The sequence below is a fragment of the Columba livia genome, chromosome 1 (genome assembly GCF_036013475.1).
Source record: "Columba livia isolate bColLiv1 breed racing homer chromosome 1, bColLiv1.pat.W.v2, whole genome shotgun sequence".
In the NCBI taxonomy this organism is placed as follows: Eukaryota; Metazoa; Chordata; class Aves; order Columbiformes; family Columbidae; genus Columba; species Columba livia.
The window spans coordinates 210,597,059-210,619,601 of record NC_088602.1 but is presented as its reverse complement, the minus strand read 5'-3'; the positions used below and the strand labels follow the sequence as shown (position 1 = coordinate 210,619,601).

At 55.5% G+C, this 22,543-nt stretch overlaps 2 protein-coding genes across 2 annotated transcripts in view; both read right to left on the bottom strand.

The window, feature by feature from the left end:
- Positions 1-6,107, bottom strand: part of UBE2H (ubiquitin conjugating enzyme E2 H) — a 50,596-nt gene extending 44,489 nt beyond the window's left edge. The window contains exon 1 of the mRNA XM_065049378.1: positions 5,838-6,107. Within this exon, the coding sequence (XP_064905450.1) occupies positions 5,838-5,890 (53 nt within the window). The 5' untranslated portion in view covers positions 5,891-6,107. The remainder of the gene's footprint in view (positions 1-5,837) is intronic.
- Positions 6,108-8,626: 2,519 nt separating this feature from the next.
- ZC3HC1 (zinc finger C3HC-type containing 1) lies at positions 8,627-22,455 on the bottom strand. The gene is made up of 10 exons (XM_065049376.1): positions 22,247-22,455; positions 20,150-20,260; positions 19,818-19,969; positions 17,538-17,621; positions 16,829-16,956; positions 14,441-14,598; positions 13,094-13,319; positions 11,646-11,852; positions 10,815-11,024; positions 8,627-9,032 (listed from the first exon to the last, which is right to left on the bottom strand). The coding sequence occupies exons 1-10, from the start codon at positions 22,375-22,377 to the stop codon at positions 8,964-8,966; spliced, it is 1,476 nt and encodes a 491-aa protein (XP_064905448.1). The 5' UTR covers positions 22,378-22,455; the 3' UTR covers positions 8,627-8,963.
- Between the last annotated feature and the right edge of the window lie 88 nt (positions 22,456-22,543).

Genomic DNA, 22,543 nt, shown 5'->3' with positions numbered 1-22,543 from the left:
GCGATGGCTCCGCGCTGGGGCGGCTTTAGATGCACCTCGCTCTTCCAAACAGCCCCATTCCTGCTGCTTTACCTCGCTACCATGAAAATCCATGAAAATAATTGAGGAGAAAAGTCTACCAGGACTCTGAATTGAAGGACTCTCCGCAAAAAGGACCTAGGGGAGGGCAGAGGGCTCTAAGAACAGGATCCTGCCCAAGAAACTGAAGTTATTTCTCGTTGTCCTTGGGCATCTTCCCCTCGCTGATGGGATTTACATGGAGGCAGCAAAACTGGAACCTCCAAGGAATGAGCTGCCCCCACCTTGTCCCACAGCCATCCAGGGATCAGCTCCAAACCCCCCAAAAAAGGCGCTCGGCACCTCGTAGGATTCATTCGGCACCTCGGAGGATTCGTTCAGTACCTCGCAGGATTCGTCCGGCACCTTGGAGGACTCGTTTGGCACCTCGGAGGACTCGTTTGGTACCTCGGAGGATTCATTCGGCACCTCATAGGATTCGTTCGGTACCTCATAGGATTCGTTCGGCACCTCGTAGGATTCGTTCGGCACCTCGTAGGATCCGTTCGGCACCTCGTAGGATCCGTTCGGCACCTCGTAGGATTCATTTGGCCTCCAGTTTGCCCACCCTGCTCCAGGTCCAACAGGTAGGCACAAGGTAAAAGGGTAATCAAGCACGATTAATTGATGTTCGTATAAAAACAACGTAAGAAGCTGTCGGCGAGCTCAGAAGAAGGCGGCAGCACAACGTGGGGCAGAACCTCCTGCTTGACGCTCCGGTATCAAAGCACCCAGCAACCTCAAGGTTTTGCTGACAAGCTTCTCATAAAATCGCTTTCTATGTTCTTAAAAGAAAAGAATGTCATTGTAATGCCAGCGCGCGGCGATAGCCAGAATCAGGACAAAACACAAGCTGTACTTACAACAAGATTCAATGTAATATTTCCCCGGCAAATGAAACAAAGCAGAGCCTCATCGGGGGGGCGTCTTGGACTTAATCCTACATATTAAGACTTGAACGGGGTTCGGGAGATTCGCACCGCGCTCGAGGTTCCCAGCGCTGGCTGTCGCTGCCGCTGAGAAATGTGGAGCACGTGGGAGCGCGTTTCCAAAAGCTCGTCAGGATCGCAAGATGTGTCGTGATGACACTTCAAAACAATCACCTACTACGAATTCGAGCCTGGCCGGATCCCGGATCTTCACTGGAAAAGGGAAAGGAAAAGATACCAAAACCACCCCTCCAGACACAGCAGCAAAAGGAGAGCAGGGACACCATTTCACAACTCAAAGCCGCTTGTTTTACTGAAATCCCGCCGCCTTTTTTTTGCTTTAAACCGTTACTACAAAGAAACAGCCTCCGCGATTTGTTTAATCAGCATTTAGTAACGTAATGGCAGTTTAGTCTGAAGAACTAGGCACCTAATCCTAAAGACGACTGCCACGCTATTCAGAACACCCAAAATCACCACTTGGAGTCTAGGGAACGAGACGGAGAAATAGTTAAAATGACCCCTATGCAGAGCGACACAAAGGCTTTCTTCTTATTATTTTAAATAGGGGATGTGAAGCTCAAACAGGCGCTTTGCTCCGAGCTGCCTCAGCCGAATTCATATTCTATAGTCTCATCTCAACGACCGGCGTAATTATCTGATTAAGCAGGTGCACGGTGCTTTCAGGTCCGTTCGAGGAGCCCGACAAGCTTCAATAGCCCCCGCGATCAAACCGTGACGAGGCAACAATGGCACAAGGCGAATCCACAGCTCCAGCCGAGGGTCCATCCTTTCAGGGGGGTAAAAAACCCCCCAAAAATCATCCAGCCACCAGCAAAGCCGCCACATTCAGCTCCAAAAGCAGCAAGATAATACCCTTGGAAGTTGTCATTTAGGCAAGAAAGATGATTTATTGGTTTTCCTCTAGTCGGTTTGGTTTTGGCAGAACGATCCGCGGGTTTTAAGTTCTCCTAATGGCAGGTAGCGGTATATATCGTAAGCAGGGTTTAAAGCGGGTTTTATTTATAAGCCGCAACCTGTGCCGGCATTTCTGAGGGTTTTGGGGGAGCGGGGGGGGCTCCCCTGGTTCTGAAACGGGGTCGTCGCCACATCCTTGTGCATTTTGAAGCACCACCGTGCGATTACCCTCATCCCCAGAGACCTCATTAAAACGGAGCCCCAGAAGCGGAGCAGAAAAGCGTCGCGTGACGTTGGAAAATTTACATTCCGACTCGTCAAAGTTTCCAGAAATGTCTATCCTTTCAAATAAAAATAAACCACCAACAAAACCCCACCAAACCCTACCAAAACAAGACATTCCAGCACACACGCTCTTCCCCCGGGGACGGGCCAAAGAGAACAAAGCCACGTGATGGGCCGATTGCTCAACGCGGCTCTTGGAAGGCGTTCAAGTCGGATGATAAGTGCGGCGTTAAGCCTATAACGAACAGAAGAAGGAATTTATCCCAAATGTAAACTGTGTTCTACCCTTTGCCTCAGCCCATCTCAGCGGAGCAAACACGGGGAGTTTCGCGATTACAAAATACTCCGGCAGGTAAACTAAGGAGCTTTGGACCTTTATTCTCCTTGACTCAGGACGAGCCTAAAATTAGAAGGGAGCGCAACGCTCTGTGTATTATGCTTCCCGGTAACTCCGATGCTTGTTACAAACCTTCAGCTTTATAAACTGGTCGGAACATGAAGCTGGGCTCTATTTATAATCCCTCTCATGCACAGAACAGGGCGACACTTCCCTTTTCCAGCTCCCATGCTTTAAAAATAGAGCTCGGGGACTACAACCCAGCCAGGAGCATCTACCCACAAAAGGAGGAAAATAAATCAGCGTGAAATAAACTCCCGTCCAAGGGGAGGCTGCAAACGGCTCGTCTTGGAGCGTCCGTCTCGCCCCTCGCTGCAGAACAATAAACCCCAGCTTGGAAGTGGAAAAATTGGTTTTGGGGGGGGTTCGGGGGGTCAGGGTGTGACCCCAAAACGGGTGTAAACACGCCGGCTGGGACACCCCATCAGCTGCCGGTTCGCTCCGCCCCGGCCCCGGTTTCCGGGTAGTAACAGAGCAGCCAATCCGCGGAGCTGCGAGCTCGGCCCGAGGCCTCTTCCCCGAAAAACACGGCTCGGAGGGCGGCAGCGCGCCCCAAATCTCGGGGGGACCAGAGATGGGATCCCCAGAACACCCTGAAGCCCCCCAGGGTAGTGGGGACACGCAGAGGTTTGGCCTTAAGCGCTCCTACCAGCCCAATGAGACATCCCTGTGATTCCAGGCTGCTGGCGAGCGGGTCCCGAGGTGTTTTGGGGGGGCACGGAGCCTCTTTACAAAGCCCCGTGTACAAGTGGGGTGCGGGCAGGGACTCCCCACTCTGTGGGTACACAGGAAACCTCAGCAATCGCGATGGGGGGCAGCAACCCCCCCAAATTGGGAGGACAGGGCCTGCCCCGGCGTTTGCACAAACGGGGAGAGAAACAATGAGTGACTCAGAGTTTCAGCGCATAATCGGCCGGGCGATTATTAAACGCGGGTTCGACGCGTTAACACACGGGGCTTCCCCCCTCCCCACCTTCCGAGGGCCAAGCAACCTCTCCCCTTTTTCCCCCCCCCGCTCACAAAGGAACGTCCACAAAAGGCCACGGACGTGGTAGGATTGAAAATTGGGATAATAAAAAGCCCCCCGTTCGGCTCCTAAACCTGTCAGAGCAGGAGAAGGCAGCGGTGTTATTCACTCTGCTCGGCACCCCCAAAAGGTAGCCCTTGGCAGGCTGTAAATCCCTGCCATTATTCTCCATCAGAGACACAAAAAGGGAAACTGTAATGAAAATGGCAGCAAAAAGGGGAGGAAAACTAAAATTAAACCCAACACCACAACACCAAAACCCTGGAGCCCCAGGGAGGAGCAGCTTTCAAGCACATTCCTTCAGATGAGCCCTTCTCTGGCCACCGCCTCGCTCCCACATCTCAAATCAACCCCTTATTTCAGATGGAGCGTCCTGAGATGAGCAATTGGCGTCTTGGGAGCCTGGGCCTAGTGAGCTGAGCTCAAAGCGGGCAGGCGAGGCAAGTCAGACAAACAACAGCAACAAAATAGGCTGGGGAGGGAGAGAGGGAGGAGTGAGGAGTCATCTGACACAGCCAACTTCCCAAGTTTGTTGTCCGCAGGACACCGACCGCTCGCCCCTCGAAACGCCGGGGAGGTCGCGCTTCACCGTCGGGATTCTTTTGTCGGGGGCGGGGGGGGAATAATAAAAGAGAACAGAGCAGGAACTACCCAGCGTCGGGAGGAATGTCGGATATTCGCGGCTTCCTACCTACCGCCGCTAGAAATACAGAGCGAAGCCACTTGAGAAAAACCTGCTCTTTGTCTCCTAAAATGCTGCGATGGCTGGAGATGTTGGCTACAAACCGAACAAAAAAGGGGGGGGAGAGAAAGGGGGAGGGGAAAAGGGAGAAGCGGCGGGTCAGGTTGGGCCTCGGCCCCTCTCCGGCCCAGATCTCTTCCAGACTATCCCTGAGGATGATTATTTATGCCCCCCCCCCCTCCAAACACACTAAACAGCTGGAATTCCCGGTGCGATTAAGCATCGATCACAATCGGCGTTCGGCAGAGTACGACATGTGTGTAACTTTAAACCCCCGGATAAAAATAGCTCCGATTCAAGCACGATGGGTACTCATTTCCTATTTGCTTAAAAACAAGGCGAAAAAAAGAAATATATATATATATATATAAATATGAAGAGCAGCTTTGTAGAGAGACACACGCAGGCTGAACGGCAAACAGAAGTTTCCTTCGATAAGCCGACCTCACGGCACAAACAGGAGCGGTGCTGCTCCTCCCCCCCTCCAAAAAATAAAGAAAACCCCCCCAAAAAACCAACCACAAAATCCAAGTAAGTTTATCTGTCTCTGGAAACTAAATCAGACCCGTTTCTCGACCCCCTCGACGCTCATTGCCACCGGACCCGGGTCCTGCGTTCAGGCACGTTCAGGCAATAGAGGTGAAAAACGTTTTGGCCACTCTTGTCATTTTTAACCCCTCTCGATCGCCACCTCGTAAACAAAAAATACCAAGCGAACAACAAACCAATCCTAGAATCAAATTCCCAACGATATTTTTCAACGCCACCCACACTCCAGACAGAGAGAACAAGGATTTGCCACCCTGTGAAAGGCCAAGAATAAAGGGAAGGAAGAAAAATATAAACAGATCTAGCAAGGAAGGTGGCGGGGGGGGGGATAATAAAAATAATAAAGGCTAAACGAGCTGGAGCGTTACATAAATGGGACCTTTCGGGAGATGGGCGCCCTTTGCCCACCCCCCGGGCACCCAGCCCCCCTGGGGGGGGCCCCCCCTGCTCCCCCCCACCCCAAAATAAATCCCTAAGCCAGCAGCAGAAGCTTCGTGAACCACAGGCTGAAATCGGGGAGGAAATAATGAGAATAAACACCACAAAAGCCTTTCTTGGGGCTGTGGCTGCGGGAGCTGCTCTCCCCTTCTTTACCCACCCCCCCAAACTCCGGTCGTTGGGGGGGAGTTTAGCAAGGGGGGGGCACCTGCAGGGACACCCCGGCTGGGGGGGTGAGGGGGATAAACCCCCCAAAATAAGGGATGGGGGAGGGGGGGGGTTGAGGCCTCCTCCCCGGTAAGGGGGGGCCCTCACCCCATGCGGGGGGTAAATCCCACCCGCAGCTCTACGGACAGGCCTAGGCCTGGCCTAAGCAAAGGCCGCCGCCCGGGGGGGCGACACCGGAGAGGGGTCCCCGGTTCCCCCACCCCGCTGCAGGCCCGGCCGGGGAGGCGGAACCCCCCCCGGCGGAGGGTGACGGTGCGGGAAGGATACAGCTTGACCACGTCGGTATCCATCCGCCTCTTGCCCGGGCTGGGGGAGGACATGGTGGCCGCGGCCGCCCCCGGTGCTCCGGGCGGGCTGTCAGCGCCGCCGACCGGGGACGCCGGGCACCGAAGGGGAACGGGGGGACCGCCGGGCTCCGAGTCGTTGGGACCCCCCCCGGCTGCCGCTGTCGCCGCTGTTGTCGCCGCTGTCGCCGCCGCCGCCTCCTCCTGTGGTGCCGCCGGTGCCGCCGCCCGGGCCCCGCTCCGGTCGCCTCTGCCGGAGCCTCTCTCTGGACCCCTGACGTCACTCGCAGTGACCTCACCGCCCCGCAGCGCCGCGATTGGCTGAGGCGGCAACGCCGTGTCGGCCCCGCCCGCCCCGCGGCACGCCGGGAGTTGTAGTGCTGGGGAATGATGGGGCGGAAGGAGTAATAGAGGAGCCACGGGTTCGAGACCCCGGAGGGGACAACCGCGGTGTCAACACCCCGGGGGTGGCGCGGCCACTGTAACACAGAACCCCAGAGTGTCAGGGGTTGGAAGGGCCCTGTAAAGCTCATCCAGTGCAATCCCCCCATGGAGCAGGAACACCCAGATGAGGTTACACAGGAAGGTGTCCAGGCGGGTTGGAATGTCTGCACAGAAGGAGACTCCACAACCTCCCTGGGCAGCCTGGGCCAGGCTCTGCCACCCTCACCCCCAACAAGTTGCTTCTCAAATTTAAGTGGAACCTTTTGTGTTCCAGTTTGAACCCATTACCCCTTGTCCTGTCACTGGTTGTCACCAGAAGAGCCTGGCTCCATCCTCCTGACACTCCCCCTTTCCATCTTGATCCCCAGGAATGAGTCCCCCCTCAGTCTCCTCTTGTCCAGCTCCAGAGCCCCAGCTCCCTCAGCCTTTCCTCACACGGGAGATGTTCCACTCCCTCCAGCATCTCGGTGGCTGCGCTGGACTCTCTGCAGCAGTTCCCTGTCCTGCTGGAACTGAGGGGCCACAACTGGACACAATACTCCCAATGTGGCCTCACCAGTCAGCTGGGGAAAGCCACCACTGAACCCAACCCATTCCCCCACGCAGCACGAGTCACCGTCCCAGCTTTCCGGTGTGACACCAGCAAAGCATTTCAGTTTCCCCAAGCGGACGGGCGGGGGAGGCACCTGCCAGCGCCCCGGAGGTGACAGCAGGACGCGTGACCGTGGTGCTAATTGGTGTCCCTCTGTGGCACGGCAGCTCCACGCCCAGGGCGGACATCCCGCATTCCTGACCCCGGCATCACCCCAAAATTACCCCAACGCTTCCGCCCCATGTGATGTGGAGACACAGCTGAAGAATCCCCAAATCCCTGAGAAAAACAGTAACTTCACCCCACAAGTGTGCATGTGGGGGGGTGATTTCTTCCAATTATGAGCCAATACTCCCCCCCAGCCTCAAGCTGGGCCAGGGCAGGAGGTAACACACCTGAGGGGGTGCAGATTCACACCCCAGCAGGATTTTGGGGTGGAGGGAAAGGGGTTATATTTGAGCAGAGGAGGTAGAGTTTGGGACAGAGGGTCCCCCATTTTCCCAGTCCTCATTGTTCCCTGACTGGTTCCAGGCAGCTGGGAGAACAGAATGGGGAAAACCAGGATTTTCTCAGAGTTTCTTTAAATCGTCGTATTTCACCTGTGTCATCTCACAGCTTTGCAATGGGGACAATTTCAGGGTGACAGGGACCATCCTGTCACTTTTGGGGTGCCTTATGACCACTCATGCAGCACCCAGACCCCCATGTGTGGATGCACAGCAGGTATAGGGGCTCCTCTCAGCCCTCCAGGGGCTGAAAATTGGGGTGCACCCCACAGTAGGGTGTCCAACCAATGCCCAATCCATCTTCATCCCTTTGGGGGTACCCAAGGGATGTGGGGGGATGACACCCCCATCTCCATCCTGACTCCCAGCCCAGCAGGGCCATGGGGTGAGGCAGCTCTTCCTTAGGGCCATGTAATCAGGACCCTCTTAGGAATGGAAAGTGACCCACCCAAACTCAAGCCCTGCATGGGTGCACCCACAAATTTTGGGGTTCCGGGAGAGCAGGCGTTGCCTTCCTGGGCACAGGATGGCCAGAAAATACCCCAAAGGGGGATGGAGGCAAAATGAGACGTAGAAGAAACCCCAGTGTTGGAGCTGGGGAAACTGAGGAAGGGGCTCCTCCCTCCAAAGGGGGTTCCCTTTGCTCAACAGAAAATAATACATTAAAAAAATACATTTCCTTGTGTCTTCACTCACATGGGTGCAGCTGTGGAGGCCCAACTGTGCCTGGGTTGTCTGTGGAGTCTGAACCCTCCTCAAAGCCCCTTTCCCGATATCCTTGGGGATGAAGACGACAGGTCAGTGTCTCCCTTCTCGGCTTCTTCTCCCCTTTCCACAAAGACCAGTCCCTCCCCAGCACCCAGCCTTGTGGCCTCGAGCCATGGGAAGGCCTAATCCACCTCTTCTCAGTTTTTGGCTGCATCCTGGGTGATTTAACACCCTGGGGAGGTTCTCAGCCCCCAAATAAATCTGCTTTGGGCAGCTGATTGATGCTGGAGTATCAAGCCAGGGGCACCTCTGCGTGTACAGGGGCTGAGACAACGGCAAAGAGCCCAAATCAGGCAGGGGAAGTGGTGAAACACTGAGTGGGAAACAGGATAAGGAGGCAGCCGGACACTGATCCCACAAAGATGAGCATCCAGAGGGATACAGGAGCCACGTGCAAGGTCCAGAGCTTATCCCAGCCTGGCAAGAAGGACCATGCCAGCAGTAAGGAAAAAGAAAGATAAATAAAAACAAAAGTGAAATGTTTATTCCCACCTGGCGTCACTTCCCTGCGCCGCTGGTGGCGAGTCACAGCTGGACAGGACGGTCACCCCGGTGAGGTGACCGCGTCTCCTCGTCGGCCCCGCGCGCCCACGGCACGTCCTGGCTCCGCACGGGGCCAAGGGCCACAGCAGCAATTTGTGAAGGCGGGGGGGCTCTGAGGAGGACAGTGAGAGAGGAGGGGGTCCCAGCGGCTGCTGGGGGCTGTGTTTGGCATGGAGCATCCTCAGTGTCCCCTCCCCAGGAGGACAGAGATGCTGCGGATCTCTGCTCCGTGCTGCCAGCCAGGCGGCAGTTCGGTTCAGGAGGAATTCATGGTCTCCCACTGCCGGAAAATACGGAACACCTTGGAGGACTTGACCGAGAGACTCTGCGGGAGAGAGGAGCAAAGCGAAAACCAGAGGTTAAGGCACCAAAGGTTAAGGCACAGCCCTTAAAAGTGACCGATAAGATGGGAAAAGACGTGGGTAGGGCCTGGAGCAATCGGACAAGGGGCAATGGTTTTCAACTAAAGGAGGGAGATTCAGGCTGGACACGTGGAATAAATTGTTGGCCCTGAGGGTGGTGAGAGCCTGGCCCAGGTTGGCCAGAGAGGTGGTAGATGAACCATCCCTGGAGACATCCCAGGCCAGGCTGGACAGGGCTCTGAGCAACCTGAGCTGCTGAAGATGTCCCTGCTCATGGCAGGGGGGGAACTGGGGGAGCTGGGAAGGTCCCTTCCAACCCAAGTTATTATACAATTCACCCCAAAACCCCTGAGAACCTGCCCACCAAGTTTGTGAAAAGAAATCACAGAAAAAACAAAACAAAACAAACCCCCACCAAACCAAACATATGAAATATCCTAATTGGCTGCCAAGACATCAATTTGCTCCTCTTCTTTATCATCCCTATTTACCACAACTGGAGGGGGAGAAGAGAAAAGTGCAAGGAGCCAGACAGGACTCCAACCACCCCTCCTCCCGCTGGGTCTCTCACCTCTGACTAACATCCCATCCCACAGGACCTGCTGGCGCTTTCCCAGCATGTAGCACAGCCAGAAGGGACAGACCTGTTGGGGACACAACTCACACCAAGTCCCCAAGACAAATGCTGAAGCAGGACTTGCTCAGGGCAGTGCTGGAGTCACCAGCCCTGGAGGGTTGGACAGACGGACATGAGGTTCTCAGGGACATGGGGCAGTGCTGGGGTGGGGGAACGGTTGGACTCTATGATCTTGTGGGTCTTTTCCAACCAACATCATTCTGTGATTCTATGGCTGCTTCATTGGTCCCTGCAGCTCAGCCCCATGCAAAGCAGGATGGAGCCAGGAGGAGAAATATGAGCAGATACTGGGGCTCAGGGGGTCTGGGGAAGCAGCAGCAGCTTGGGGCGGGGGGCTTTGGTCTCAGCTCCACTCCCCAGGCTCTGCAAACCCCCCAGTCCCACAGCTCGGGGCTGCAGGGACAGTTGGGAGCTCTATCAGGACATGAAATGAAACTGGATCTTGGGCAGCGCTGAGCTGCTCGGGACAGGCTGTTATTTATAGCGGCCCTTGAGCAGATCTGTGCACAACACATCGGTGTAACAGATGCGATCTGGCCAGGGACAGCCTGAGGGAGTTGGGGTATTCAGCTTGGAGAAAACAAGGCTCCAGGGAGACCTTATTGAGGCCTTTCTGGACTTAATAGGGGCCTGTGAGAAAGATGGGACAGACTTTTGAGCAGGGCGTGTTGTGACAGGACAAGGGGTGATGGTTTTAAACTAAAGGAGGGAGATTCAGGTGAGATATAAGTAAATTGTTGTCCCTGAGGGTGGTGAGAGCCTGGCCCAGGTTGGCCAGAGAGGTGGTAGATGAACCATCCCTGGAGACATCCCAGGCCAGGCTGGACGGGGCTCTGAGCACCCTGAGCTGGTGAAGATGTCCCTGTCATGGCAGGGGGGGCACTGGGGGAGCTGGGAAGGTGCCTTGCAACCCAAAACTTCTGTGATTCTATGAGAGGCTGTCAGCACAGCCAAAGGGGAAGCTGAGACTCTGCAGACACATCCTTGGTCCTTGCCACCCAGCTGGCCCTGCATTTAGCCCAAACAAAGCCCGTCTACCTCAAATTCTGCTCCAGACAAGGAGTGTTTCAAGCACTTGAGTTTGGGGCTGGGGATCCCACAGACTCACCACAGGCTCCGTCTCAGGCACTCTGTCACATTTCCTAGTGGCGAGGAGCGTGTTCAGTACCACCCGCCAGCCCGGCTCTGCCTTGGCAGGTTCCTTCTCCGTCTGGGCTGTGGGATCTTCCAGGGCTTCTCCTCCCTCCACTGCGTTGACCCAGGGACACCAGTCACGATGCTGTGAGCTGGGGTCGAAAAAGCTCCTCAAAGATGTGTCCTGGATGGGGGAGGAGATGACAAATGACCCAAGGGCTGGAACAGCTCTGCTGGGAGGACAGGCTGAGAGAGTTGGGGTGTTCATCTGGAGAAGAGAAGCTTCGGGGAGACCTTAGTGCGGCCTTTACAGGCTTAAAAGGGACCCATAATGGGGACAGACTTCTGAGCAGGGCCTGGAGCGATAGGACAAGGGGTGATGGTTTCAAACTAAAAGAGGGGAGATTCAGGCCAGACATGGGGAGGGAATTGTTGCCTCTGAGGGTGGTGAGAGCCTGGCCCAGGTTGGCCAGAGAGGTGGTGGATGAACCATCCCTGGAGACATCCCAGGCCAGGCTGGACGGGGCTCTGAGCACCCTGAGCTGCTGAAGATGTCCCTGCTCATGGCAGGGGAGGAACTGGGAGAGCTGTGTACTATTCTATGATTCTATGACATTGAAGGAGGGCAGCATCAGCATAGTTTAAAACAGACTCCAGTGACAGGACAAAAATCTCTCTGTACTTAAGCACCGGCCTTGAGCTGGCCCGGTGCTGCTCTACAGGGACAACACTGACCCCTGGATCAGGAGCAGCCTGCCCAGATCCCTCTCCTCCCCACGCAGGCTCTCCCTGTGCCCTCACTCACCGAGCTGCTGGAGGAGCAGAGCCGTGCCCGCTTGGCTCTGCGAAGAGGACTGGACGGCACCTCCGTGTTGTCACTCTGTACCATGCTGCGGGTGACAGGACGGCTCCTCAGCATGGGGCTGGTCACCTCCAACTCAGCCCGGTCCATGGGGACGGGAGAGTCCCAACCCCGTGAGCGAGAGATGGCCGGAGACGGGCTCTTCTCGTGCTGCCAGTGGAGAAAGAACAAGGAATTAATAGAGGTCCTCTGCTCACCACCATGTCCCCTGCTCACCAGCATGTCCCTGAAGGGGAGAGGGGGGCCCTGTCCAGCTCAAAGCCTTCTCAGCCACCCTGGCAGGAGCTGTGCCACCTTCCCTTCCCACCAGAAGCATCTCAGATGTGTCTAGTTGGACATGGGTGACAGTAGCCTCTGATTCAGAGCACCTCAAGTTAGACAAACACCAGGATCCTGGTTAGAAAGGTCTTTTTTCATGAGGGAGGGAAGGGAAAGGCAGCAGCAACCCACTTTGGCTGTAGGCAACATGCAACAGGAGACGTGGTACCAGGATGAGCTTCTTTCAAGCTGGACAACTAAATTACATTGGTCTTGACTCCTGTGTGCTGCTGTATCACCCAGATATCACAGAACGTCCAGAGCAGAGCAACAAAGATGCTGAAGGGAGTGGAGCATCTCCCATGTGATTAAAGGCTGAGGGAGCTGGGGCTCTGGAGCTGGACAAGAGGAGACTGAGGGGGGACTCATTCCTGGGGATCAATATGGAAAGGGGGAGTGTCAGGAGGATGGAGCCAGGCTCTTCTGGTGACAACCAGGGACAGGACAAGGGGTAATGGGTACAAATTGAAACACAGGAGTTTCCACTTAAATATGAGAAGAAACGTCTTCCCAGTGACGGTGACAGAACACTGGCCCAGGCTGCCCAGGGGGGTTGTGGAGTCTCCTCCTCTGCAGACATTCCAACCCGCCTGGACACCTTCCTGTGTAACCTCATCTGGGTGTTCCTGCTCCATGGGGGGATTGCACTGGGTGAGCTTTCTGGGTCCCTTCCAATCGCTGACACTCTGGGATTCTGTGAATCATTTGGGTTGGAAAAGACCTTTAAGATCATCAAGTCTAACCATTAACCCAAAAATGGCACTGACCCATGTCCCTGAGAACCTCATCTTCGTTCTGTCCAACCCTCCAGGGATGGCGACTCCAGCACTGCCCTGGGCAGCCTGTTCCAATGCCCCACAGCCCTTTGGGGAAGAAATTGTTCCCCACATCCAACCTCAACCTCCCCTGGCGCAACTTGAGGCCGTTTCCTCTGCTCCTGGCGCTTGTTCCTGGGGAGCAGAGCCCGACCCCCCTGGCTCCAAGCTCCTTTCAGGCAGTTCAGAGATCAGAAGGTCTCCCCTCAGCTCCCGTTCTCCATCCCGAGCTCACAGGCTGGATGCTCTGCACCGTACCTGCTCGGAGCCTGGAGGGAGCGTGTCTTGGCTCCGTGTGAGCATCCTGCGTGGAGAAGCTGGTAGGAGGGGGCAGCGCTCGGTGGGTGCTGGCGAAGTGCTGCTCGGGCTGCAGGAGTCCAGCTCCGGCCCCGCAGATTCCAGCTGGTGAAAGCCCCACAGACCCACCTTCCTCATGCAGCGGGAGCAGGTGATCACTGAGAGGTGCACAGAGCCAGATGTGGAGCTGCGGGGAGAGAGACAAGTCATATGAAAAGGTCAGGGAAAAGCCTGGGCCCTTCCCCAAAATCCCAGCTTTCAGAACAGATGCATGTCTTTGGCAGAGCACAGGAATGGTCTCAGTCACAGGTATCTGAGCCAGCACGTTTCAAGAATCATAGAATCACTTTGCTTGGAAAAGACCCTCAAACTCATCAAGTTCAACCATTAACCCACCCCTGGCACTACCCCATGTCCCTGAGAACCTCATGTCCGTCTGTCCAGCCCTCCAGGGCTGGTGACTCCAGCACTGCCCTGGGCAGCCTGTTCCAATGCCCCACAGCCCTTTGGGGAAGAAATTGTTCCCACATCCAACCTCAACCTCCCCTGGCGCAACTTGAGGCCGTTTCCTCTGCTCCTGGCGCTTGTTCATTGGGAGAAGAGACCAACACCCTCCATGCTACAACCTCCTTCACTACCCCTCAACTGAAGCAGAGACTTATTGCTTCTGTAGCGCCGTGTGCCAAGAAGTAAAACAAGTCCATTAAAATCCATCTGCAGTGCTGATTTAAATCGGTTTGGTTAAATTTTGGCTTGCCACAAAGCAGGAACACACTTGGTTATGGTAAATCAGCCAAGGGTGTCCCCATCCCACCCAGCCACAGAGGCAGCTCCACTCTTCCCCACCACCAGCACTTTTCCAGCCGCTTCCCCTTCAGCAAACTGCCCTCGGCACACACAGCGAGGCTGTTCTGCTCCCAGCGCACGCTTTGGGAAGCCACAAACCTTCAGGTCACAAACCTTCCCTCCCTTCCCGCAGGCCTGACAAGCACTGAAAGCATCACTGGGGATGACACTTCAGTGATCGACTTCAGCATCTAAATCAGCAACAAGCCGGACAAGCGACAGCTCGGTTGTTTTGGCCTCTTTGCTGTCTCACAGAAACATCTATTTTACCTGAACTAGCTTCGGAGTGGGATTTCTGGAAATCTGTCAACTTTAATGGCTGGAGATCATAATAAAATAGTGAAATGGGGATGTTGAACATTTCACAGGAGGGACACACGCATTCCTCCGGCCTTCAACAGGTTTCACCACAACCCCAAAATGCAGCAGAGACTGAGGATTCAGGGCTACGCCCCCACCCACCTGCAGGTCCAGCCGCACAAAGCCAGGACACAGGCAGGAACGTGAACTTGCAGGACTTCCGTGGTAAACTTCATTGGCAGCTTCTCTCCCTCCGTTTTGTGCTCCAGTTCCTCCCCAACAAGTTGGAGGAGCAGGCTGATCTTTTCCTCTGTCAGGGACTGCAGGACAGAGCAATGTGGCAGAGCTTGTTAAATACACTGGTTCTACTCACAAATCACATCCTACATGGAGAAAAATCCCTTTTTCATTTCCCAAAACGGCTGGATGCATGAGCACCCTCAGTAACTCTGCTGTGGTTAACAAGCAAAAGCCACATGGAGCGATGGTTTCCTCCTGCCTTGCGACCACCTGATTGGCATGGAATCATAGAATGGCCTGGGATGTCTCAGGGATGGTTCATCCACCACCTCTCTGCCCAACCTGGGCCAGGCTCTCACCACCCTCAGCGTAACAAATTTCTTCCTCATGTGCAGCCTGAATCTCCCTCCTTTAGTTTAAAACCATCACCCCTTGTCACATCACAGCAGGCCCTGCTCAAAAGTCTGTCCCCATCTTTTATACCAGCCCCTTTTGAGTACAGAAAGGCTCTCCCCATTGCATCGACTTGTTTAAGCACCATTTGCTCCCCCAAGGATGTGTGGGGACAGCAAAGCAGGTCACAGCTCCACTGCTCACAGCAAGCATGAGCCCAAACAGTGTCCGTCTGTCCCTCTGCTCGCAGGCAGGCAGCAGGGACTGTGTTTGCCTGTGCTCAGGCAAATTGTGAGCACTTCTGGGGCCATTGCTGAGACACAGTGAGAAAAGAGACCCCCCTGAAGGCTGTCGGTCGGGCTCCAGACCTTGCAGCTAGTGGGGAGCTGTGGAGATGTGGTACAGCTGTTGGCTTTATGCTGTCTCTTCTTGCGGGGCTCTGATGGGTTTTATAGCTCAGCCAGCTCGTGGTGGCAACCATAAAACACCTCTGTGATTCCTGCTGAACGGATTAAGAGTTGCCTGGTTCCTGTACAGCTTCTCACTGCCAAGAGCCATCTGTTTCCTGGTGAGTGAGCGCCCAATGAGACAGACTTGGCCGGAGTAGAGCAGGACCTGGCCAGGTCCCTACCAGGAGACAATTCCACCCTTGCTATGCTCCAGCCTTTCTTGATGTAGCTCCTGTTCTTCCCACCTGCCTGCTGAGCACCCTTGCAGAAGAGGCCACCCTATACCACACTTACATGGCTCTAGGGAGACCTTATTGCGGCCTTTCCGGACTTAAAAGGGGTTGATAAGAAAGATGGTGACAGACTTCTGAGCAGGGCCTGTTGCAATAGGACAAGGGGTGATGGTTTTAAACTAAAGGAGGGAGATTCAGGCCGGACATGAAGGAGAAATTGTTGGCCCTGAGGGTGGTGAGAGCCTGGCCCAGGTTGGCCAGAGAGGTGGTGGATGAACCATTCCTGAGACATCCCAGGCCAGGCTGGACGGGGCTCTGAGCACCCTGAGCTGCTGAAGATGTCCCTGCTCATGGCAGGGGGGGCACTGGGGGAGCTGGGAAGGTCCTTTCAACCCAGACCATCCTGTGATTCCATGATTCTATGATTCTGCCCACATCTCTGCACTAGGGCAGCCTCTGGCACCCCAAATTTCTGATTCCACCTACCACAATGACTGTCTCCATTCTTGTAAGATCCCAGCTAAAGGAGTGATCTGCAGGCTGCCACATCTCATGGAGCGCTTGGAGGTGACAAACAGATGTGGGAGCTGCCAGGGAGAGCTCCCAGGGAGTCTGTGGGTCCTGAAATCACTTCTTCTGGACACCAGAGAGCACCTCGTGTGCCAGGAAAAGCGCAGAGCGGGAACCGGACACTACACCCACCCATAGAATCACTGAATGGTTGGGTTAGAAGTGACCTTGAAAGCTCATTCAGTCCAAACCCTGCAATGGGCAGGGACACCGTCCACCAGACCAGGTTGCTCAGAGCCTTGTCCAACCCAGCCTTGAACACTCCCAGGGATGGGGCATCCACAGCTTCTCCGGGCAGCATGTCCCAGTGTCTCACCATCCTCACAGTGAACACTTCCCACCAGCAACGTCATGGTGACATGAGGCAGCTGTGCCTGTGCTGGTCAAGGGCTTGCACGGCAGGTGAGCCTTTCCAAACTCCATTGTACATGCTTTTAAAAACACCGGGTGAAACTACCACACGGGGAATGTCTAAGGAGAATGCCAAGGTGATGACAGATCCCTCACAAGCACAAGAAGGGCTGAGCTTTGCCCACCTGGCAAGTTGGAGCCTCCAGTTTAAACCTCACAACTGTTTCAGTCCTGGTTTGCACAGCACGGGCGTGTCCAGAATCATCATCAAGGACTCGAATGCACCCAATCTCGGGGAGTGGAGGGAAACTCACCATGTTCTTCATGTCTTCTGGTCTGAGGGAGGGCAGCTGCAGCTCCAGTTGGCACAGGCTCTGAAAACGGTCCAGGAAATCCTGGAGAAGGGCTCTGGGTTCATCCACCAGCAGCATGGCAAAGCGATCTGGCAGAAAGCAAACACAAGATGTGATCAGCACCATAAGAATCTCTTGGCTTTTCAAAGAAAAGCTGAGCGCAGCCTTTTTACCTTTGCAACTGCCCTTCCCTGTGCACTGTGGCTTTGAATATGAGACCTATCACCCTTTGAGCATCCCACCTCATCCAGTCTCCCCTGTCCCATCCCAGTTATAACCCAAAAAGCACTTTAACAGCCCTAGACACGCTCAAAGATTGAGAGGGGATGGGTATAGCCTGGCATGGGGGTCCAGAAAAATTAGGGTTGGCCAGAGGGGGGGGTGGATGAACCATCCCTGGAGACATCCCAGACCAGGCTGGACGGGGCTCTGAGCAACCTGAGCTGCTGAAGATGTCCCTGCTCATGGCAGGGGGGGAACTGGGGGAGCTTTGAAGTTCCCTTCAACCCAAACTATTCTGTGAAAAAGGGGACTGTGACAACACTGCCCACTTTGAGAATGTGAAGAGAAATTACAATTTCTACAATGGGATACATCAGTAGTGACAGAAAAAGAGGAAAAAAGGGACTAAGGGTAGACACGTGTGCTAACCGGGCTCTGAGACACCAACCTGGGCAGGGGCTGTCGGGCCAGAAGCAGAACTTCTCGTGCGCGGTGCACAAAGCCTTCTTCAGCTCCGCGCAGCGCTCCTTATCTGCAAGACAAAGCGCATTTTACACCCCTGCAGAGCCACATCCTTAGGGAACAGCTGGGAAAAACCAAAGCAGGAGGGGAAGGCAGCAGGCTCCGAGGGCTTCCCTGCTCCTCCCGTGGGGGTGACGGATGTCGCCCCAGGCTGTAGATTGCAGAGCCTGAAGCTTTCACCTCAAACTCATCTCCCTGCCCATCAAAAGGAGCAGTTGCAGCTCCAGCCTCCCTGCAGGCAGCCAGGTTGGCTCACAGGGTTATCTCCACAACCACAGGGCAGTTCCATCTCCTCACAGCCCAAATCCCCTCCCATTCCCAGGCATGGCGACCACAGAGCAGCAGAGACACAGCTCAAGCCAACCGCCGGCACAGGAACCAGCTGCTCTTGCCAGTTTTACCTCCTGGGCTGCTGCCAGTCCCCACTTAACTCATCTGACCCCTCCATCCCGGCTGTAGGAGCCAAGTCACAACCATATCTGGAAATCAAGCTTCCCCCAAAAAAGATTTGTTACCTAATTTAACTTACTCACATCTTTCAGACTCAAAACATTTATTTTTTCAATTTCTTTTTCAAGCTCTTCCTCCAACCTCTGACTATTTTAGATTTTCCCTAAACCAGTGCCATTACCAACAGAATAATTAGGCCAAGGTTTATTTAGAAAAGATAGTCCGAACAAACAGCAGATGTCAATATTCAGAGGGACCCAAAACGAAGCACTAAAGCAGCTCCTCATCACAACCCACGCTGCGTTTGTCAGACAGCAGAGCAGGGTCGTGCTCTCTGCCGCCTTCCAGGGAACAAGAACAGGGATTTGCAGTAAGAAAACTGAGAAGCGGATAACACTTATTTGTGGTGGGGTCATAAATGCAGGTGGGGTCACAGATGCAGGTAAATGAAAGTGAAGGTCTGACAGGTGATAAAGCTCACGAGTGACACGCCGAGGGAATGAGTGAAGCTGGTGGTGGGTTTGGATAAGGAGAACATCGTTCTCTGCAGGTTCCTGGGGAGGGGAAGGGGAGAGTGAGGTGCTGAGCTCTTCTCCCTGAGATCCAGGGACAGGACACACAGAAATGGCTCAGAGCTGTGTCACAGGAGGTTTAGACTTGATATCAGGAAACATTTCTTTACTGAGAGGGTGGTCAAATGCTGCAACAGGCTTCCTAGAGATGTGGTCAATGTCCCAAGTCACTGCTTAGGAGGCATTTGGATAGTGTCCTTAATAACAGGCTTTATCTCTTGGTCAGTCCTGAAGCAGTCAGGCAGTTGGACTAGATCACAGAATTGTTTGGGTTGGAAAAGACCTTTAAGACCATCAAGTCCAACCACTAGCCCACCCCTGGCACTGCCCCATGTCCTGAGAACCTCATGTCCGTCTGTCCAGCCCTCCAGGGCTGGTGACTCCAGCACTGCCCTGGGCAGCCTGTTCCAATGCCCCACAGCCCTTTGGGGAAGAAATTGTTCCCACATCCAACCTCAACCTCCCCTGGCGCAACTTGAGGCCGTTTCCTCTGCTCCTGGCGCTTGTTCCTGGGGAGCAGAGCCCGACCCCCCTGGCTCCAAGCTCCTTTCAGGCAGTTCAGAGATCAGAAGGTCTCCCCTCAGCTCCTGTTCTCCAGCTGAGCCCCCAGGTCCCTCAGCCGCTCCATCACACTTGTGCTCCAGCCCCTCACCAGCTCCGTTCCCTTCTCTCCACTCGCTCCAGCACCTCAAGCTCTTTCTTGGCGTGAGGGGCCCAGAACTGCCCCCAGGATTGGCGGTTTGTCCTCCCCAGGTCCCAGCACAGGGACGGTCACTGCCCTGGGCCTGCTGGCCACACCAGTGCTGGTACCAGCCAGGATGCTGGTGGCCTCTTGGCCACCTGGGCACACGCTGGCTCATGTTCAGTCACTGTCACCAACACCCCCAGGGCCTTTTCCGACGAGAACTTTCCAGCTGCTCTTCCCCAAGCCTGCAGCGTCCATGGGGTTGTTGTGACAACCATCACAGGTCCTTTCCAACTGGAACTATTCTATTCTAACCCGTCTCCAACAACAGCAGCAAGAAGTTTCAACGCGTTCTCACAAACTAACTGAAATCTATTTGACTTGCACTTTATTTTCAGGGACATCCAACACCCAGAACCACCCAGGACAAGACTACGGGAGCCGTTTACGCACACAGTGAGTCGCCAGCCCACCCCCTGTAGCCGCAGGACATACGTACACTTGTTGAAGTCGAACGCGAGCTGCAGGCTGATGCAGAGGAACGCCTGGCAGCTGGAGCACTTCAGCATGTCACACTCCACGTTGACCCAGCCGTACTTGGCGCAAACCAGGGGCGAGAGATCGTGGGGTTTGCCCGCCCACTTCAGCGGGTGCTCGCGTTAAGGATAAAACCCCATAAATTACGAGGTAAGCAGTCAAAGCATAAGCCAGGGCTTATCTGGCCAAAGAAAAACCTCTGAGAAAGATGGAACCTGTGTGGAAGTGACAACAAAAGGGTGACAGCAAAGCAGGGAGGAGGACGACTGGAAGCTCAGCGTCAGAAAGGATATGGTGAATGTTTCGACTCTGCTGAAATAAGCTTCCTTGCTAGCTGACTCCAAGGAGAGAGCGTCCATTTGAGAAGAGCCGTTAGCCAACTCCGACCAGTCGGACGTGTCCGTCCTAAAAGGAACAGCAAGTCAGCAAGCTGGGAAGATCTCATGAATAAAAAAAAATGCACAAACCACTTTCTACCCTCTCGTCCCTCAGCCTTACCCTTCCAAGAACCTTTTCTCCAGAGCTCCTAACCTTGTGAGGTTCAGCAAGGCCAAGTGCAAGGTCCTGCACCTGGGTCAGGGCAACCCCCGGTATCAACCCAGGCTGGGGCTGGAGGGATGGGGAGCAGCCCCCAGGAGAGGGAATTGGGGTGCTGGGGAGTGAAAGATGGGACATGAGCTATCAATGTGTACTTGCAGCACAGAAAGTAAATTGTATCCTGGGCTGCATCCCCAGCAGCGTGGGCAGCAGGTCAGGGAGGTGATTCTGCCCCTCTGCCCCGCTCTGCTGAGACCCCCTGCAGTGCTGGTCCAGCTCTGGGTCCTCAGCACAGGACACACATGGACCTGCTGGAGAGGGGCCAGAGGAGCCACAGGAATGACCCGAGGCTGGAACAGCTCTGCTGGGAGGACAGGCTGAGAGAGCTGGGGTGTTCAGCTGGGGAACAGAAGATCCAGGAGACCTTATTGTGGGATTTCCGGACTAAAAGGAGCCCATAAGAAAGATGGGGACAGAGTGTTTAGCAGGGCCTGTTACGACAGGACAAGGGGTGATGGTTTTAAACTAAAGGAGGGAGATTCAGGCCAGACATGAAAGAGAAATTGTTGTCCCTGAGGGTGGTGAGAGCCTGGCCCAGGTTGGCCAGAGAGGTGGTGGCTGAACCATCCCTGGAGACATCCCAGGCCAGGCTGGACGGGGCTCTGAGCACCCTGAGCTGCTGAAGATGTCCCTGCTCATGGCAGGGGGGGAACTGGGGGAACCTGAAAGGTCCCTTCAATCCAAACTATTCTATGATTCGATGACTGTGGCCCATCTCTGAAGTCAGGGATGCTCCCAACACCAGTTATGTCAGATCCCAGCACTAGCATCTGTGCCCAGAACACCAACCCTGGCCCTTCAGCTTCTCCCCAGTGCCCTTCTTCCGCCCAGTATTTGGGGACGGTTGGGGACACCAGAGCTTTCCAGGTCACTGAACTGCCCCTGTGCCCCAGTGCTGCCTCCCAGTGCACATCAGTGTCTCCCACTGCTGCCTCCTAGTGCCTCGGGGTCTCGGTTTCTGCTACTGCTGCCCTGTGTCCCTTAGTCTCTCCAGTGCCTCTTAGTTCCTCTGATACTGCCTCCCAGTGCTGCTTAGTCTCTCCAGAACTCCCAGTGCCACCAGTACTGGCTCCCAGTGCCCACTGGTGTCACCAGTACTCCCAGTGCTCCTTAGTCCCTCCACTACTGCCTCCCAGTGTCACCAGTACTTCCCAGTGTCTCTTAGTCCCTCCAGTATAGCCTCCCCGTGCAACTTGGTCTTCCCAGTACTCCCAGTCCGTCCAGTACCGCCTCTCAGTGCCCCTTAGTCCCACCAGTACCACCTCCCAGTGCCCATTGGTGTCACCAGTGCTCCTAGTGTCTCTCAGTCCCTCTGGTACTGCCTCCCAGTGCCCCTTGGTCTCGCTGGTACTTCCCCCCAGTGTCACCAGTATTACCTCCCAGTGCCACTGGTATTGCCTCCCAGTGCCACTGGTCCCTCCGGTGTCCCCAGTACTCCCCAGTGTCACCTAGTCCCTCCAGTATTGCCTCCCAGTGCCCATTGGTATCACCAGTACCATCTCCCAGAGTCCCCACCTTCCAGTGCCCCCCTCGGGCTGCCCAGTCCCAGTCCCAGTACACCCACCCCAGCGCCCCCTTTTCCCAGTACCCCCACAATCACTCCCACTGCTCTCCAACACCCTCAACAACTCCTGCCGTCACCCAAGACCCCCTCCGAGTCTCCCAGTGCCCCCCAATAACTCCCAGCGGCCCCCAATAACTCCCAGCGGCCCCCCACCTTTCCTCCGGTACCACACGCCCGCCCCGCCCCCCTCAGCGCCGGTTCCCGCCGAGCCCCCCGTGCTCCCCGCTCACCCGTCGGGACCGGCGGCCTCAGGGGCGATGCCGCCGTCGATGAGGTCGCGGATCTGCTGGGGGGTGACAGGGGGAGGCCTCCCCCGGGTCCCCCCTCCCGCCGCGGCCGCCCCGGCGCTGGGCGCCGCCATCTTGGTCCCTCAGCCCGTCACTGAGGGAACGGCGCGGGGGAAGCGGGGGGGGGGGGGGGGGGGGGAAGAAAACGCGGTCGCGTTCCGGCCCCACCGTGGGGGTGACCACGATCCCAGCAAGCCCTGCGCTGCCTCTTCGTCCCCACGGGGGTGCAACCGGGACGCT

What these genes read in the sequence shown, in the direction of transcription:
- ZC3HC1 (XM_065049376.1), bottom strand. Translation starts at nt 22,377, where the DNA reads ATGGCGGCGCCCAGCGCCGGGGCGGCCGCGGCGGGAGGGGGGACCCGG. An exon ending in CGCGTTCGACTTCAACAAGT is followed by an intron (nt 17,622 to 19,817) that starts GTACGTATGTCC and finishes TTTGTCTTGCAG; the next exon opens with ATAAGGAGCGCTGCGCGGAG. An exon ending in CAGAAGACATGAAGAACATG is followed by an intron (nt 14,599 to 16,828) that starts GTGAGTTTCCCT and finishes TCTGTCCTGCAG; the next exon opens with TCCCTGACAGAGGAAAAGAT.